The sequence below is a fragment of the Symsagittifera roscoffensis genome, chromosome 7 (assembly GCF_963678635.1).
Source record: "Symsagittifera roscoffensis chromosome 7, txSymRosc1.1, whole genome shotgun sequence".
Lineage (NCBI taxonomy): Eukaryota > Metazoa > Xenacoelomorpha > Acoela > Convolutidae > Symsagittifera > Symsagittifera roscoffensis.
The window spans coordinates 28,408,761-28,426,381 of NC_087068.1; the positions used below are offsets into that span (position 1 = coordinate 28,408,761).

The 17,621-nt window shown below is 34.5% G+C and overlaps 2 protein-coding genes across 9 annotated transcripts in view; one reads left to right on the forward strand and one right to left on the reverse strand.

Moving 5' to 3' along the window:
- The window catches only part of LOC134850907 (torsin-like protein), a 442,884-nt gene that overhangs the window by 136,779 nt on the left and 288,484 nt on the right, over positions 1–17,621 (reverse strand). The window lies entirely within an intron of this gene.
- LOC134850905 (dystrobrevin beta-like) overlaps positions 1–17,621 on the forward strand; it is a 126,497-nt gene that overhangs the window by 25,407 nt on the left and 83,469 nt on the right. The window contains exon 1 of one of the 6 annotated variants that reach the window (XM_063866695.1): positions 10,586–11,276. The exons of the other annotated variants lie outside the window; for them this stretch is intronic. Within the exon in view, the coding sequence (XP_063722765.1) occupies positions 11,233–11,276 (44 nt within the window). The 5' untranslated portion in view covers positions 10,586–11,232. Of the gene's footprint in view, positions 1–10,585; positions 11,277–17,621 lie in introns of those variants that run through there. 6 annotated transcript variants of the gene reach the window in all.

The window sequence follows — 17,621 nt, forward strand, 5'->3', positions numbered from 1 at the left end:
AAATCATCGGAATTGGTGATAGATCATAATAAAGCCATTTCAGTCGTAATCCGGACAACATTAAAACTTTCGGAACCACTTTGGCAATCAAAAACTTCAAAAACTCGAAAAAATTCTGTAAAAAAACTAGAACATTTCTTAAAATTTTTTACAATATTTTTCTACAGAAACAGTCTTCCAATCGGTTTATTTGTATGACTGTCGAGTATACCTAATTTTTCTTTTTTTTTCGATCAGGTTTTACTATGATGCCACACAAAAAAAAACGAGTTTAATTTGAAAAAAAAACTTTTTAAGACTATGGTCAAAACATGCTGTGCTGTTTGCACAGTAAACGGCAATCCTGGTTGAGTAATTAATTAAATTCAATCGAGCTTGTCTTTTAACTTCTCAAAATGCTTGTTTTATATCGCAATTCAATAAAAAAGAGGAGGAACTCTGACATTACCTATTGATTTACATAACTAAGTTTTTTGAACTAGCAGCACTGCAGTTTTTTGTGATTGATGTTCAGATGATTGGAAAGGTTATGGATTGTATACGCTTCGGGAATATTTACACCTGACACCATCTTTGATGATTGATGAAATATTTATATAAAAATCTTTCGTTCCAATAGCTTTCAAACTATAACAACTTCAGAGTCACCAGTACGGTCAGATTGCTGCTCTTATTTTGTTCATTTATCTCTCACTAATTATATAGCAATTTGAGCCCGGTATCTTAACTCTTAAACAAGGTTGCAAATTTAAATTTTCATACTCTTCAAGTCGACCGAATGAGTAGTTTAACTACTGTTGCGAATAGTTTTCTGAGTGGTGCAAAAAAAAACAATCGACTGATGCACAAGGAGCGAGAGGCATTTTTATATTATTATTTGGATTAACTTGTGGTGAATCTTGATTGAATGTCACCTAAGCGATGTTGAACAGTGCGTTAAGCAAAGTACTGAGAATAAAGTCTACCGGTTTTAGAAATAATTGGGCTTAAGTGCGAATGGGAGAGAATGTACAGTCAAAAATGACATCGTGTTTAGGCAGAAACTGCTATATTGAAGTTCAACAATTATCTCAAATCCAGTGAAAATTTTGGAAACATGAAGGTTTTATTTAAAGGTGAAAAAAGTAATTGAATCAATCAAAATGTAGGTGTTTATTCCTAACCATCTAATGAAATTGAACTGTAATGAAACCTAGAAATCATTGAAAATTTTGAAAGGAAAAAATCTGCTCCAAAAAACCTGAAGGTCACCGCAGCGCTATAAATCTTTTAACTGTTTTTATGTACCTAAAGAGATGTATCCCTGGTGTTGTGACTTTCTGTTTGTTTTCTTCTGATTTAGCAAGTCGTATATTAACTTGACTAATGCTAGCAATCTTCATCGAGTGAGCGAGTTCAGTGTTTTTGCATATTAGTTAGAAATAACAATCATTGTAATTGAACTCTATTCTTTACTTTCTTTTTCAGTTTAAGCTTAGTTGAGTTAAAACATCATCATATTTCAATAGATCACAGTAATCTGTAAACAAATCTGGCATGAGAGGAGTACCACCATTCTGGCAAATAACGCGATCAGAAGACTAGGAAGACTGGATGGATATGTCCCCAAGCGGCTTTATTAGTCAAAGAGAACATCGATGTAAAAAGTCTACTGAATTTTTTGGATTTTCTCAAACCTGAAATCTTACAATTAGAAGAGAAACAACAAAAATGAATCAACGACGGCCAAAGCCAAACGGATAGCAGGAAACATTGAAGACCAGAGAAAGTTTGACAGATCAGATAGCATCAGATTCAAACTAGAAGCCAAGACATTTAACGGAATGCGCATGAGTAAGCGGACAAGAAAATTTGCTGAAAATTTGTCACTGAGAAGTGAGGGAAGCACTTTATCTCCTAAAATTTCCATAAGTCAATTCCGCTCGGACAAACTTCGTTGATTTTTAGATTTTCTAAATCAAGCTTCTATCGAAAAACAAAACGTAACAATCGAACACGACATGCTAGTTAATAGACGCCATTGAGATAGAAGAGATTGGAACAGTTCTGGGCGCGCTAACTGAGATGGCTAAGAGTTGTGATATTTCAAACGGAGATGACGAACCGATTCTCGACATCTCTATCAACCATATAAAAAACTCGAAGTCCAACGTAAATTAATATCAGACCACAAGAAACTTTACCACCACAGAAAACTCTGAATGTTAAATAAAACAACGAGAAAGGATCCCAAATCATTCGAAATCGACAAACTGTTTAAGAAACTTTCATATTGTGCAAAATCATTTTTTAAACAACTACCGGAATTTGAACCAACACTCGCTGTAGATAGAAAAAACTCATGTATGTGATAGGGATGAAAAATTGTGGAGGGCCACTTTGCTGTATGCCGCCCTGCAAACGACGTTATTTGTACATCTTGCAATTTCAAAGGACATACTACAAACATTGTAAAACCAGACGGAAAACCGTATTTTTGTAAATAATCAATAATCACGGAATTATAAATACGAAATATGTATATCCGTCGGAACAGGCTATTTTATATAATTATGTACATAATCAATGCTTTGGGGTAATTAATGCATAGTCAGAATGAAGAAAAAGCGACAACGACTACTATTCTGTACTCAGCGTGACAACAATTTGCACGACGAAGGTAAAGGGCTGAACTAACTACTTAATATCGGTTTAGGAAAAAAATTTCCTCCAATTATACATCCAAGTCAATTCAGCTGCCTAAAAAGAAATGTGACTCACGAATTCACTAAGAAATGTGACTCACTAAGGGACCCTTAGCTAAAAATCAACTCATTCGATCAAGCGACGAAGAATCCCGTACGTGGATTTACGGACGACCCGATAAATATAGTAGGTCAAATCATAGTACCAATCAGATCCAACGGATGGTCTCACAAAAAATCAGCATTCCTTATGTCTGACGGTTATGAAATACATATTCTCGAGAACAACAAGGTACCCCAACAAGTCGCACAGATACTTTGAAACTTCTTCCTCACTTCAAGAACACCAATGAAATTGAGTCAGTTGTAAAAATTTGTATACACTTTTCCGCATAATTTGAAAAAAAAAGAAATTTATTTGAATGTTACACATTTTCATGACCCGTAATAACTGATTCAATTAAAAGGAAGAAGAGACCCTAATACTTACTCCCTGTGATAAACTATGAATTTGATAAACTAAAAACCGATAGACATATCAAAAATTTTTAAAGTTGTGACAAAGATAGATTTATCAGTCGAATTGGGATCACTTGCAAAAAACACAACTCAAAAAAACTTGCGTTAGACACAAAGGTTTTTAATAACAAAATTCCTGAAAACAAAGACCACATGCCAGGCATTCATGATTCATTAGATGACGCGGCATCACAGTTTTCCAAATACAGTCCGCCGGAGAAGTTTTGTTCAGAAGTTTACTCCTCAAAAACGATTACAATCAATTGAAATTTGACAATTTTTTGAGCAAACACTGCAACTTTACTGTAGGAGGAAGCATAAACAAACATAGAAATTACTAAATGGTTTTTACGGAATAGGCAATATGCCCATGAATTTTCAATGAGTAATGGACTCAACCATTGGAAATATGTTTTTTAACAACGGTTATCTAGACGATATCTTGATCTCTTCCGAAGGAAGCTTCCAAGAACATAGAACAAGGGTCGAAAAAATTTTATCTACCCTGGATAAAAACAATTTTGCCGTTATATTGCTTGAATGCAAATTTTGTTTGGAAAAGCATTTGCGTGGCTTGATTTCTAAAATTCGAAATTAGGAGAAACCGCGTTAGAAGATAGAATCCTTGGAACTTGAAAGAATTACACTCATTTTTCGGTTCGGTTAATCAATTCATGAAAATCATTCGAAATCTTGCAGTTATGGGAAGTCCCTTATGACCGTTACTAAACAAGATGTCAATCTTGAATTGAAAGCACGACCGCACAGTCGAGTTCAAGAGAACAAATGCTGAAATTTCAAACTCCACACAAAATAAACAGTTTGACATGAAATTATGTACAAGAGTGAAATCAGATGACTACCATAACGGTCTCGGCGCTACGCTGAACTAACTCTATAGAAACGACTGGAGATCAGTTTCTTTTGCCAGTCGACTTTTAAATCCTCACGAAGCGAAAAATTCAGCAAACGAATTCGAGCTACTGGGCGCTTTTTGGACCATAGAACAGTACAAAAACCACTTGTACTGGTCGGAATTTGAAGTATGAACTGATCACAAAGCACTACTATTCGCTATGACCTGTAATCATGGAAATGAAAATCATCACAGCTGCTTGACAAAATGGGTTGACAGACTTTCACACTTTAAGTTTTTGGTAAAAACTTAGCTGGCAAGTATAAAGTTTTTACCGACAATAATTCAAGAAATTCAATTGAAAAATCCCTACCACTCTCAGCATACGACAAACAATTCATGGTGGCAACAATTTCAAAAAATTTTCATTTATAAATTCATCGGATATTTCATCGAAAATTAGGTTTCATACTAACTCAAACCTGCTCAAATTTTGGAAAAATTTCAATGATAAGGTATTACGTGATAAGGTAACTGCATCTATTCTGAATTTCATTAGTTCCAGTATGTTTTCTTGGGATTTTTTACCACGGCCGGTCTGCAATTTTTAACCCTTGTTGTTCTCTCTGTGTTTATTCGAAAACTACCTCATCAAAAATTATCATCTGAAATTTTACATTTTTTATACTTTTTATCTGTATATTTGAAACAACAGTAAAAATTTCTATGGAGTCCGATTTTGTAAATAATGCAAATGTATAAAGCAGACTTGTAATTACTCCCTTCTCAGCCAGTATTAATGAGATTTTTGCTGCAGAAACAGTGTCATCTGATCAATCTTCACTAACAAAAAAAAATACTTCGGTTCTCTCAAAATGCCTATAGACTATTAGAATTGAACAATTTGTTCAACAATATATGAATTCATTATTCACTTAACCAGACAACATTATAAAACCCTTGGTTAAAGCTATAGAGGAGAAAATGGAGTTGCTCACCACTATAATTGGTCGCTGTTTTCAGCAGTTGTAAGAGGACCTTCACATTACAATCGGTTCGTTATGAATGGCTAACAAATTTTGTTTACCCTACGTACTCAGAAGAAAAGTCAAGACAATACTACACGAAACTCATTCAGGCCAATCTGGGATAAAATTTCTCACGGATGTATATGAAGAAACTGATTTAGATTTTTGAGGTCCTTTAGATTCAGAATGGAGCCCTTGTAAAAATATCCTTCATTGTATAGATAGATCCTCAGAGTTTCCGTCGGCGAAAATTACTTCAAGTACTTCTGCCAAAACAGTTATCAACTTTTTGACCGATTATGTTCTTCTACATGGAAATCAAAATACGATTAGTGTTGATTACGCTTCTTGTTTTACCGGGATTTTTTTAAAATTGTTTTGTGATTCAAAGATTACCAATAACATTTTTGTACAGTAGATGACCACCGTTAGAATGAGTTAGTAACAAAACTTGTACACACTGTGAAAATCTGTCAAATCAAAACTACAAACGATTTCTAACAAAACACTCACACTAAAACCTAATCAGTCGTATTTATACTGAATTTTTGGACAACGGAAAATCATTATTGTCAAAATATAGGGCATACAACTGGGCAGCAGACGACATAGTGAAGGACGGATACTTAGACACTTCTTTGGATAGGAAAAACAGACAACCGAACTAAAAAGGAAGCAACTCCAAGCCATGTCCATCGTTCCCCCAAAAAGGGCCTGCGGGAATATACAACAAGAAGACAATTGGACTAGCTTTTTCGAACCCTTTAAAGAAAGTAGGGTCTAAGAAAAGATAAATGGCTCCGAGAACACAACAAGAGGTATTAAATCTTCCAGCAGACACTCTTACAAAGCCAGAACAATTACGAGAAAACCAAAAAAAATCCTCAAAGCCGAAACCGTAGAAGACAAGTTTCCAACCAGAAAGAATTACAAGAAAGAATTTCTCACCAGGATCTTTAGCTGAAGACGAATCACTTTTTTACCGTTTGACACTTCGGACCTTAGTGGTTAAGAATGGAACAAAATGTAATGGTGAAAGGTTGTTTGTAGATGTTGTAGGTGAACAAGGGTTGGGGAGTGCAGAGAACTCTTTTAAACTCAGCAAGGACACAATTAATGACCTCATCTTGGAAAATGAAAGGAATTGCCACCTTCTCCCCCATTCTCGGGCGTTCCGACGGAGGTAATTCCTGAGTTACGGACCTATACTGAGGAGGAACTACAGTAGTTACTTATACCTTTGTCGTCTTCAGTGGTGGAAGACAGTGAGGATCCAGACATCGATTCGAATCTGAAAAGACTATGCAACCAGTATTTAAAAAACTTCATACCTGAATCCCAAAGCTAAAACTTCATTTGTTTTGAATACTCATTTAGATCGATAAGTCTTGTAAGTGTTAATCTTTACCTGGTCATCAATATTACTCTTGACCATAGAAACCATGTTAGTCTAAGCATTACGTTTTTAGTCGCTTTTTTTCTCGTAAAATCCTCCATGTAAATCCGTCTGATTTATGCTTAAACCTCATTTAGCATAACACACCATGTCTGTTATTTGACGCGAATAACCGTTTAACAATACATCGGATTGGTCATTCTGTTGATCGGTCGGCCTTAGAAAAACTTCAGAAAATTTAGGTTCCCTCCTTTCTAAACCGTAGTCCTTTTTTATAATTAGTCTTTTTCATCAACCAGGCACAAATCAATGTTAAAAATTTTTCCTCTTTTTGTACAGTTTTCCATAACATGCTATTTAGACTAACAAAATGCAGATCATGATAATTCGAAAACCATTTGACGGTTGGCTAATTTTAATAACAGAGCCACGTCATAATTTGTTCCATGACATGCTTCCGTTAGATTCTCTTCTTTCATTCTAATATTGTCTTCATAACTCGACTGGTTTTCCGGACTAAAAATAAACATTTCTTCATGAAAAAAAATAGTATCATAACAGCCTTTTTTTAATATACGTTGCAATTTTTGTCGGTAGTTATGATTCGTACAACATGATATGCTTTTTTACCTCCATTTAGCTCCATTTCAGTTAGAATCCATTACATCTAATTCTCATAGTGTATCCAGTGGCGTGCGCAGAAATTTTTCTAGGGGTGGGGGTGGTTTTTCGATAAAAAAAGAAAATTATGTGAACCACTTTTTTTAGGTCGACCATTTTTTTTCGAGCTCTCCAAATATACTAAAAAGACCCTATTTTGTCCAGGCATACTTTAAAAAAAAACAAGCTAAAATGACGTTTTAAACAGTTACGAATTTTTTTTTTAAATGGCAACCAGAAATGAACAAAAGAGCTGTCCCCTCCCCCCCTCCCCTCTCGGCAAGCTACTGAGTGCACCATTGGTCGTTCTAAAAATTTCCATTCGGTCAAATTCTGATTTGCACGGCTGCGATCATTCATCTTCGGCTTAAGCACTGACAGCTCGGTGTGTGGCTGATCATTTTTGTGTTTATTTTTATGAGAATTACATCAGCTTGGGTTTAGCATAGTGTGTGGGTTATAAAAAGAAGACAAAAATTGAAACAATTTCGCACTATTATTTCACCAATTTTTTGAAGCTAAAATTTTCTCTTCATCTTTAAGGGGAAATCGGATTGCTCCTTGCTCTGACATACGAGCAGTCTTGTTTTTAATCAGTCGAATTTCGGCTGGTAAACAAAACGTTTTTGCCAAAAAAATTGCTATCTGAAAAATATTGTAGTCGCCTGAGCTCAAAATTTTGAAAAATTTTCGATAGTGTTTTTGTGTGGGAAAACCGTTACTTTAAAAAAATCTGAAATAATTAAAGCGCGATATGCTGTTTTCTTACGTCAGCGACTATTTAAATTTTTTCAAGTTGAATTGAGGCCAGCTTTTCAAACTTGAGAATACATTAAGAGACGCTAAGTGCATCTCTTTGCATTTCACCTAGCGTGTGGAGGATAAAGAAAGACAAAATAGACAAGAGCCGTTTTTTGATAACTTAATTCAGTTTTTAAGGAGTTTTTTTCAGATTTAAGGGGCAGAGTGAACATTGAGGGGTTTTGTCCAGGTATACGAGCAGTCTTGTTCTATCTCTTGTTTTTTTCCGACCTTCAATGAAACCGTTTTAGATGGTTGTTTTTTAGGTTTCCCAAAAATATGATTGTCTTGAGCTCAAAATTAAATGAAGATTTCACCTGCGACCATTTTTATTCAGGTATGGAGCTCAAAAAGGCAACTTTAGTCAGTTAGGTATACTTTAATTACAATACTTTGTCGATGTTCGTCTTATTGTTCCGACTTTCGATACGAATGTAACGGAATATTTGTGCTCGGGGTGGGTTTTTTTTTCTTCAGACAAATTTCGACTTTTTATTTAGCCTTTTTTGACGGAATTTTTTTAATCATTCGAAAGCCATTATTGTCCTGAGCTTAAATTTGAAAAGATATTTTACCTGTGATCATTTTGCGTAAAGTTATGAGGGTTTAAAGATTGCCATTTTGGCCATTTTGACCAATTTGGGACAATTAACGCGCGATATAATTCGCGCTATTAACGCGTGAGCGGAGATTTAATCCGTCTTTTAAATCGTTCCAAATTGGTTGAACAAAGCTTATTTGCCATAATTGATTTGTTGCAAGGAACGAAATCTATCTTTTTGTACTTTATATGGCGTGTGGGGGGATGATTTTCATAAAAAACTTCAAATTAAAAAAAAAATTTGATTTCATTTTATTTCATTTAGTTTTTTATGTTACTACTGCTGCTCCATAAACCTTAAAAGGCAGTCGGAGCATTCAGGGCTTCGCCCTGATACGAGCAGTCTTGTTGCTTCTTAGTTTCAGTTTGATACGGCTTTTATTACCCTATAGTTTAATCCCCTACTCCTGCCGGAAAAGAAGTTGCTCGTACTTTTTGTTTCTAGTTTTCTTTTTTGTTCCGTCTTTCGATACGAAAGTAACGGAATATTTGTGCTCGGGTGGGTTTTTTTTTTTCTTCAGACAAATTTCGACTTTTTAACTAGCCTTTTTTGACGGAATTTTTTTATATCACTCAAAAGATATTGTTGTCCTGAGCTTAAATTTGAAAAGATATTTCACCTGTGATCATTTTTCGTAAAGTTATGAGGGTTTAGAAATTGCCATTTTGGCCATTTTGACCAATTTGGGACAATTAACGCGCGATATAATTTGGGCTATTAACGCGTAAGCGGAGATTTAATCCGTTTTATTAATCGTTCCAAATTGGTTGAACAAAGCTTATTTGCCATAATTGATTTGTTACAAGGAACGAAATCTCTCTTTTTGTACTTTATATGGCGTGTGGGGAGATGATTTTCATCAAAAATTTCAAAATTTAGAAAAAAAAAATTTCATTTTATTTTATTTCATTTCAATTTTTTATGTTTTTACTGCTGCTCCATAAACCTTAAAAGGCAGTCGGAACATTCAGGGCTTCGCCCTGATACGAGCAGTCTTGTTTATAGTTAAGCGTCAAATTATTTCATTCCAAAATTGAATTAATACCAGCAATTTGCTCAATAAAAGACGTGAAATAGCTCATTTTGTACTTTATTTTAAACTTTTTTATCATTTCTATCAAACAAATTTCTCATGGGGACAAAAGGGTGATAAGAACACCTGCTCTGATACGAGCAATCTTTTTGTTTTTCTATAAAAATGCAGAACATAATTTTTCACGAAAGATGGTATAGTGCATGGAATAAAAGGTCTATTTTGAAACTACATATAATATATGTATCAGAATGAAATTTGAATAAAACAAAGTGAATAAATGAAACTTTTTTATTAATCCAACTAAATCAATGCGTTTTTCTTTCTCAAATATAAATATAAATAGATATACTGAACTCGAGTTACTCAGTAAAAAATCAGGCAGGTTAGGTTCAAAATTCCGAAAAAAAATCGAACAAATATTGAAATTTTATACTATTGTTTTTTAAAATAACAAACACCGTGATCGAAGACATTTGACTATCTGAGGGCATCGAAAAAGTTTGTTGCTTCGATATTTTCTCGAAATTTTTGTGTAAACTACTACTGGTCTTCGGTTCAATCAGCATTCGGCATATTGAGCTTCTCTTTTTGATTGTTTCCGTTTTTATTGAGTCCCAAGAATTCATGCTGAAGCAATTACCCTTGAAGTCTAACGGCAGGTACTAAAAAACAACGGAAATAATTTTAAAAGTACAAACACTTTTTTGATTTGGATAGATTGTGAATTTTTAAGGCTTTCTTTTACTTTGATCACAGTATGAACCATATTGTAGAAAAAGTGACCGCATAAAATCAATCGTCACAGAAGAAAGAAAAGATGAAAAGAGGGAAAAAGAAAAAAAAACATTAAAAATTTTCCAGTTCGTTGACTTTTTCGGTCCGTTTTGAAAAATTCTCAGTTGGGTCTAAAAAGGGCAACGATGGCTGAATCAGAAATATAGTTTATCTACAGAGCAATCGTGATAGATTTTCTGTTCAAAGAATTGCTTTTCCTACGCGCCCCGCTGGGTATAAAAATACCAATTGGGCGTTTTAGCACACCTAAGTGTCTACCGCTGACTTCAAATCAATTTAGTCTTGGTCTGATTTTAAACCTCTGGAATGTGCCAATATTTTGTTGAGCATAAGTTTGCAAACTTGAAGTGTGCTTTTATCATTTTTAATTATCTATTTTCTCTCCGGGGTTGTCTAGAAAACAAACATGGGTAAATTCCATACCTATGTTTAAACAAGACGCGTGTTGTCGCCTTATCAAATTTATTCATATTTCACCTCGCATAAATTTCAGTTTGAGTTGTAAATGTTTCTTATAAATATACCATTGAAAATATTTCATAGGTATATACAAAAGCTCCTCTTGCGTCTCAATATTTACAACATGGCTATTATTCAAAATCTGTTTCAGGGTTAAGAAAGATAAAACACCGCCTAATGAGCAAAAACTTTGACGATAAAATTTTTGAGCCCCATATTTGTTTTAGTATATAACATTTGATTGAATTCCTGTAATCTCTTTTATGTTTGTTTTTCTAGAATTCCTACTGGAAAAGGTTCTAGTTAAACACAAACAGTTCTTTGACTTTAATAAATGTTTGCAATCCTATTTTACGGCTTTTTAGCAATTTCAATTCAATTATTAATTGAAGAATCATGCAGAAAAACCTGGCGGCAAAGACGCAACCGCAATCGGGAAGGTGAGAAGCAATCATATTCGTAGAAAAAAATATTTTATGTGATTTAGTTTGCGCTCTTTTGGCTCATAGCTTAATTGACTTTGCCCACTTAAGCATGAAAAAGAATGGATCCTATCTGTCTCTTGATGTTCTTTGATTTTATTTTCAAATGATCGGACAAAAAATCAGCCCTGTAAATGTACAAAACGGCGAAATTAAATAATGGGTTAAATTTTTTATTGCTAAAATTCATCGAAAGCTACACCTAGTCGAAAGCGACTACTGGTAACTTTAGTAAAAATGAGACAGTTTGCACCAGCTTCCGAAAAATAAACCAGTTTCAGAAAAATTCGACAAACTGAGGACCAAAAATGAAGCCTATATTTCTAGAAATTGTGCTCATACAGCTCCTTTTGCAAAAAATTGAGCTCGTTTAGCCCCTTTTTGAATAGTAGGACTCATCCATCCGCATACCGAGAACTTCGGAACCAAAAATTGAGCTCAACTTTCTTAAAATTTGGTTTACTTAGCTCCCTTTGGTAAAAATTGGGCACATTAAGCTCGTTTTTCTAAACTTTGTGCTCATTCGGCACCCTCTATGGAAAAAAAACGAGACCAGAATTGGGACCAATTTCGACCCGGGCCTCTCCCAGGGCCTAGAACCGCCAGGCATTGTGTAAACAGTTGGTGTCTCGGTTAGGCAAACACATAATACGTATCAGCTCGATTGCAGCATACCAATTAAAACCTATTATTTGTCGCTGGTGCAAATGGTGCCTTTCGACCAGTTGTTGCTTCACAGAATTTTTCCAAAGAAAAAATTTCAAGTTTAGTCCTAAACCAGCACTGAATCATCTCGGCTTTTAACAATTTTTGCAGCGTTGAATGAAGCAGTGTTGGATTAGTTTGGATAATTGATCTAATTTTTGAAAGAAAAAACGGAGTACATTTTTGTTCGGCGTTGTTTTTGTTTCAGTTAAGTTTTTACTTTTTAACTACTATTTTTTCCATTTAAAAGAAAATCAAACTCAAAATTTAGAATCAACTAAGCCTCACTCGAGTAAAATTAGTTTTTTGACTTTTATTGCCGCTTTTTGGAGCATTGCTTTTACATTCATGGGTTTTTTTAGTCTAATTTTGAGCGACTAACACAATCGACTAACGCTCGTTACATGGAAAATTACCATTTCAAAAAAATATATTTGATCTAGGAAATATTTGATTTTGCTTGTTTTCGATGTTTCATTTAGCGCTTAATTTGCCAAAAGGTGTTATGAAAAAATTTTAAAACTGTTTTGCAAAAATTAGAATTTTTAATTTAATACCTTAAAACCGACTCTGAAAACAAGAAAAAGAATATCAAGAACAATTTTTTCTATTTTGTTTTATGAATATGCTCGGAATTTTTGCTGTTAATTGCACGGCAACCAGCTATTTTATTAGAAGTTGAAATTTGAAACTTATTTTAGAAGTTGAAACTTATTTACACGTTCTATTAACGTGTAAACGTTATAAAAAACGGCTCGAAACCTACTCAAAGGGTTTTCAGGCCACGTTTTTGGCTTGATCACTCTAGAGGTTATTGTATGAACTTGTTGTTTACGAAATTGTGTGTTATGGGAAAGATTTTCAAAAAGCCTCAAAAAATTTCAAACTTTTGTACAAACTCAGTTTTTTTTCATAACAAAACTACTTACCATAATGGGTAAAGATTGTCAAAACACGTAGGTTGTCATGATACAAGCAGTTTTTCTGATTTTTAGCTAGGTTTTTTCTATTTCATCTGCCGCACGTGAAGCCTTGATCTCATCTCTTATCGATTGATGCTTGATGCAACACAAAACTACTTAAACGAGTACGAACTGAGAATTGAGTTCAACAAAAGCTTTCAGAGAATCTACAAATTAGTATCAACTGTTTGCCAAAATCGTGTCTGTACAAAACAGTCCCACACAAAACAGTCCAATACAAAACAGTCCAGAAAAGTATGAAAATGAACGAAAAAACAGTCCAATACAAAACAGTCCGAAAAACAGTCCCAAATAATTGTTTTAACAAGCCGACAGGCCGAGAATTGCCCTCTGTTCAACAAGCCTAATGAAAAAAATAGTGACAGCCGCAGTCGCGCCAACATGTTGCGAGCTTGCCAACAGAGGGTAGGACTTAAAACGAATTTTAGAGCCGGTTATTAAACCGGACTGTTTTGTATTGGACTGTTTCTCTCCTCCATTACATGATTTTTGGGACTATTTTGTATTGCACTGTTTTGTATGGGACTTTTTTGTATATGCACCGCCAAAATATGTCAACCGAAATTTCGTTTGGATTATATACAGTGCTGATTCAAATTGTCCCTACGATCCAAAAATTCAACTGAAAAATGGAATATTCTATAAAAAACTACACGAAAACTACTTCGTCGATCACCGACATAATTAAATTAAACAGAGCTTTTTATATAGCCCAGTAAACTTTAAGAAGAGTATAACCTTCAAAAAATTGCGAAAAACGTTTAAAAATTGTTTCCAATTAAAAAATTGGTGCATGTTTATATAATAAAAACAACTTTTTTGAGTATCAAATTTGAAAAAATTAATTGAAACAAGGTTTTGGAGACTATACCCTTGTTAATGTCTGTTAGGTTACACAAAAACCTCATTTTTATATAATTATGTCAGTGAATGACAAATTTTTTTTGTGTTATTTCTGGTTGACTAAAAAATCAAAATGATCAGTTTTTGGGGTAAAATTTTGGCCCGAATTTCGCAAAGCAAAACGCGTGATATTAATTTTCCTGAAATTCTATGCAAGTTTAAATTTTTTATTTATCGTTTTTAACATAAAATCAACCCATTTTGAGAAAAAAACTCATTTTTAATTTCAAGTTCAATGCGTTTTTCAGCACTGTAAACTCCTTATTGAAGATCTAAATATTGGCCAGATACTTTCATCCGTTCCAAATAGCTCGACAAAACTGTTTCTTTCTGAGTTTTTGCAAAGAGTTTGAAAATTGAAAAAAAACGGCTCGTCTAAAATTACGCCAAACTTAATTCGATCACGAGATCACGAGACAAATGGGTTTTCAAGCCCAGTTTGGCTTGTGCAGGAATTTTTGGAGAGGGCGGGGGCTTTCCGAAAAATGTTTCAAAATTTTGTCGACAATTTTTTGGGCCAACCAATTGGAGTTTTCGACCATCCCTAAGACACCCAAAGTATTTTTTTTAAAGTCGAAAATGGCGTTTTGGTCACTTTTTGGAAGATTTTGACTACCGGGCACTTGTTAAGACTACGCAAACAGAATTTTTTCTTTAGAAAATTGCAGGTGGAGGGAAGTAAAAAGAGCCAAACATTTTAAGGCGATCAACCAAATGAATATCGTAAAAATAGCAGAAGTGGAAGGGTTTTTCGGGAAAATTGGCAAACGGATTTGAGGGGGGATGTCATCCCGCTACAGGTTATCAGTCAGGCCTAGTCATGTTAAATTTCAATAGTTTTGAACTTCAATGAACTCTCCAACAGTATTAAAAAGCTATATCAATATTTCTAAAATGCATATTTCCTTTGTTAAACCTAATTGCCAATGTGCGTTAGTCTTGTTCGTATTTCCTCTTTCCTATAGAAATTAAGAGTTTTTTTGTGGAGAAGAAAAATAACGTTTATGTAAGTAACGTAAAACGCGGGCAGGTAGCCTTGCTATCAAAAAAAATTTGTCGCATTATTTCAATTACGGGCGCTCTATTTTGGCAATTTCTATTTACTCAAACAAGCTTACACAAAAGTAACCAACCCCCGTAGAAACCAACCCCGATTAGGAAGGTCTTTTCAACCACCTGAGGTCTTGTTGTTTTCACTTCAATTCAGTTCACATCTTGTTCATATCTTGTCTACATTTCTCATTAGCCGACCCTTCTAAAGTTGCTTGTAATCAATCGCACACCGTTGTAAGATTCCCACTTAATCGACTTATCCACTTGCTAACCTTAATTTACATTCTTTGAGTAAAAAATGTGACAATGTGAAAATATAAAAACTCATTTTTTTCTTTTTTCTTCTAAATTACAATATGGACACTGGAATAAATTATAAATGACTCAATTTTTTTTCACGTGCAAAATTTTTTATTTTTTCACATTTTTTCTTTTAAAGGGGAGTTTTCAGCAAAGATAAGAACGAGAGGAATGACTAACAAAGAACTGGATGAAAAGATTCATGAAAAAAGTTCCTGTTTCCAGTGAAAGTCCCACGTTTCGCCCCACACACATTTCGCCCCTCTTAAATCTAGTGGCACATTTCGCCCCTCACTTTTCACCCCTAATAATTTCACACATTTTGTCCTCGCTCGTTTCGCCCCTAACTTATTACACAGTTAATTAACGCCGATTTCTTAATGCACACTTTAGGGGCGAAATGTGCCAGTAATTTATGAGGGGCGAAATGTGTGAGGGGCGAAATGTGCCACTAGATTTAAGAGGGGCGAAACGTGTGAGGAGCGAAATGTGTGAATACCGTTTCCAGTTCAGATGTAGGACTAAATATAATTTTGCTCACCGTCTAAAAATAAAATTTTTAATAAAAACTTTGGTCAGAAAATCATCTAAATGACATGCAAATTGTGTCTGCATATTTCAGTCGACATTTTCATCTTTCTGACGATCATCGTCAATGAAATGACCATCCTTTTCCATTTATAGTGACATTTATGGTTCTTAGTGAACTGCGGTAAGTAAAAAGTTAATTTTGCATTTTTTCTCTCCTCTCTTGACAGTTCCTTGAAAATTTCAAGTAAGAATTGGAACCCGTCACTGCTTGTTTTCACATCTGTCACGTTTTTTGAACAAGTACGAATAATTTTTAAACTCCCTGCCTCCAAATGGTTTGAAGCAAAAGGACTTTAACTAAGTAAGCACTTTTCATTCTCCGTAATCGAATTCTGCTACGCCAACTCGGCAGAATTCTCAAGGAGCAGAATTTTCATTTAGTAAACGCGAAAACAGTTCAATTTATTTGCTATTTTTCTAAAATGACGTTATTCACCTAATTTTTAATCCAAAAATCGAATTTCAAGCGTTTCTAATGTGAAGCAGGAAAAAAAAAGAAAAAAAGTCAGGTTCTGAAAAAAGATATAGTGCTCGCAAACTGTTCCTGCAAGCGCAAACTAGTCTACTGATTACGCAGTCGGTCTAAAGACCGTCTCTTTGTTCTTTTGCCGTCTATTAGTGCTCTCAAAATCACCAGATAGAATTGTTTGACAGAAAGCATGAACTCGTTCTGCTTGACTTCCCAGTGCTGTTAAACGATTGAAAAAAGAGAAAAAATAACAACATAAAAATTACAAAAAAAAACAGAATCCTAGTCTTTTGTTTGCCAGTCTCACCATTTTTCATAGCTGAAAGGAAGCACAGACGCGTGACATCCGAATTAACTCCCCCATTATGTCCAAACACAAAGCTCACACCAAATCCCCTGAAGAAAAAAAACTCCAATTAACTTGAAATACAATTATTCTCTAATTTTTACAAGCTTTTGAAACGCTAAATGAACAGTAAAAATGCGTTGCTTTGCTTAAAATTCATGAAAAATTGGTCGATTTTGCTATGTTATGTTACATTCAAAACATAAGCAAAATTCTAAAATTAATTCCTGGCATTTTTTTTGTGAGAAAAGATTGATAATTTTGAGGGCAATATTTATTAGCCTTTTGTTCAGAAAATTTTGGCCGTGCTGCTGCCTAAGTGAGATAAGATTATTCGCTCGACCATTCTTAATGGTACCTCTTTTGCCATATTTTTGATCAAAAAGACCGAAATGAGGAAAAAAGACACTGAGTCTAAGAGAAGAAGAAAACTGAGTTACATAAAATTGTGACAGTAAACTCATCTGTCAATCAGCAATTGTTCTGTCGGAAATGAAGATGAAACGAACTATTATCCCACTAAGGAAACTTACCATCTTGGCGCGTACCAATTTATCATTTGCCCAACCGTTTTAACCCTTCACCAACACGGGCTAATCGGCATACCATCAGTGCGTTAGTGTCTATCTTAATCCCAATTTTTATTTTTTCTCTTACCTATACTTTTACTTCAACATATACAATATATACCCCCAATTTGTTTAACCTTCCTCTCCTAAAGGCTATACTCAAGTAGTATTTATATTGCGTTTTATTCAAGAGGGCATCCCAAAATTAAAGACTTGGGGTATTGGACTTTCAACTTGATCTGGAATTACCTTCCGTATCTGCCGGGTTTATGGTCCTGAGTCAAGTGGTTTTATGCTACTTGGGGAGAGTACGAAAAGAAAATTGAATGGAGTTTGCAGCAATAAACACAGTACCTCGTCTCATTAAATGTCGACTCCGTTTTC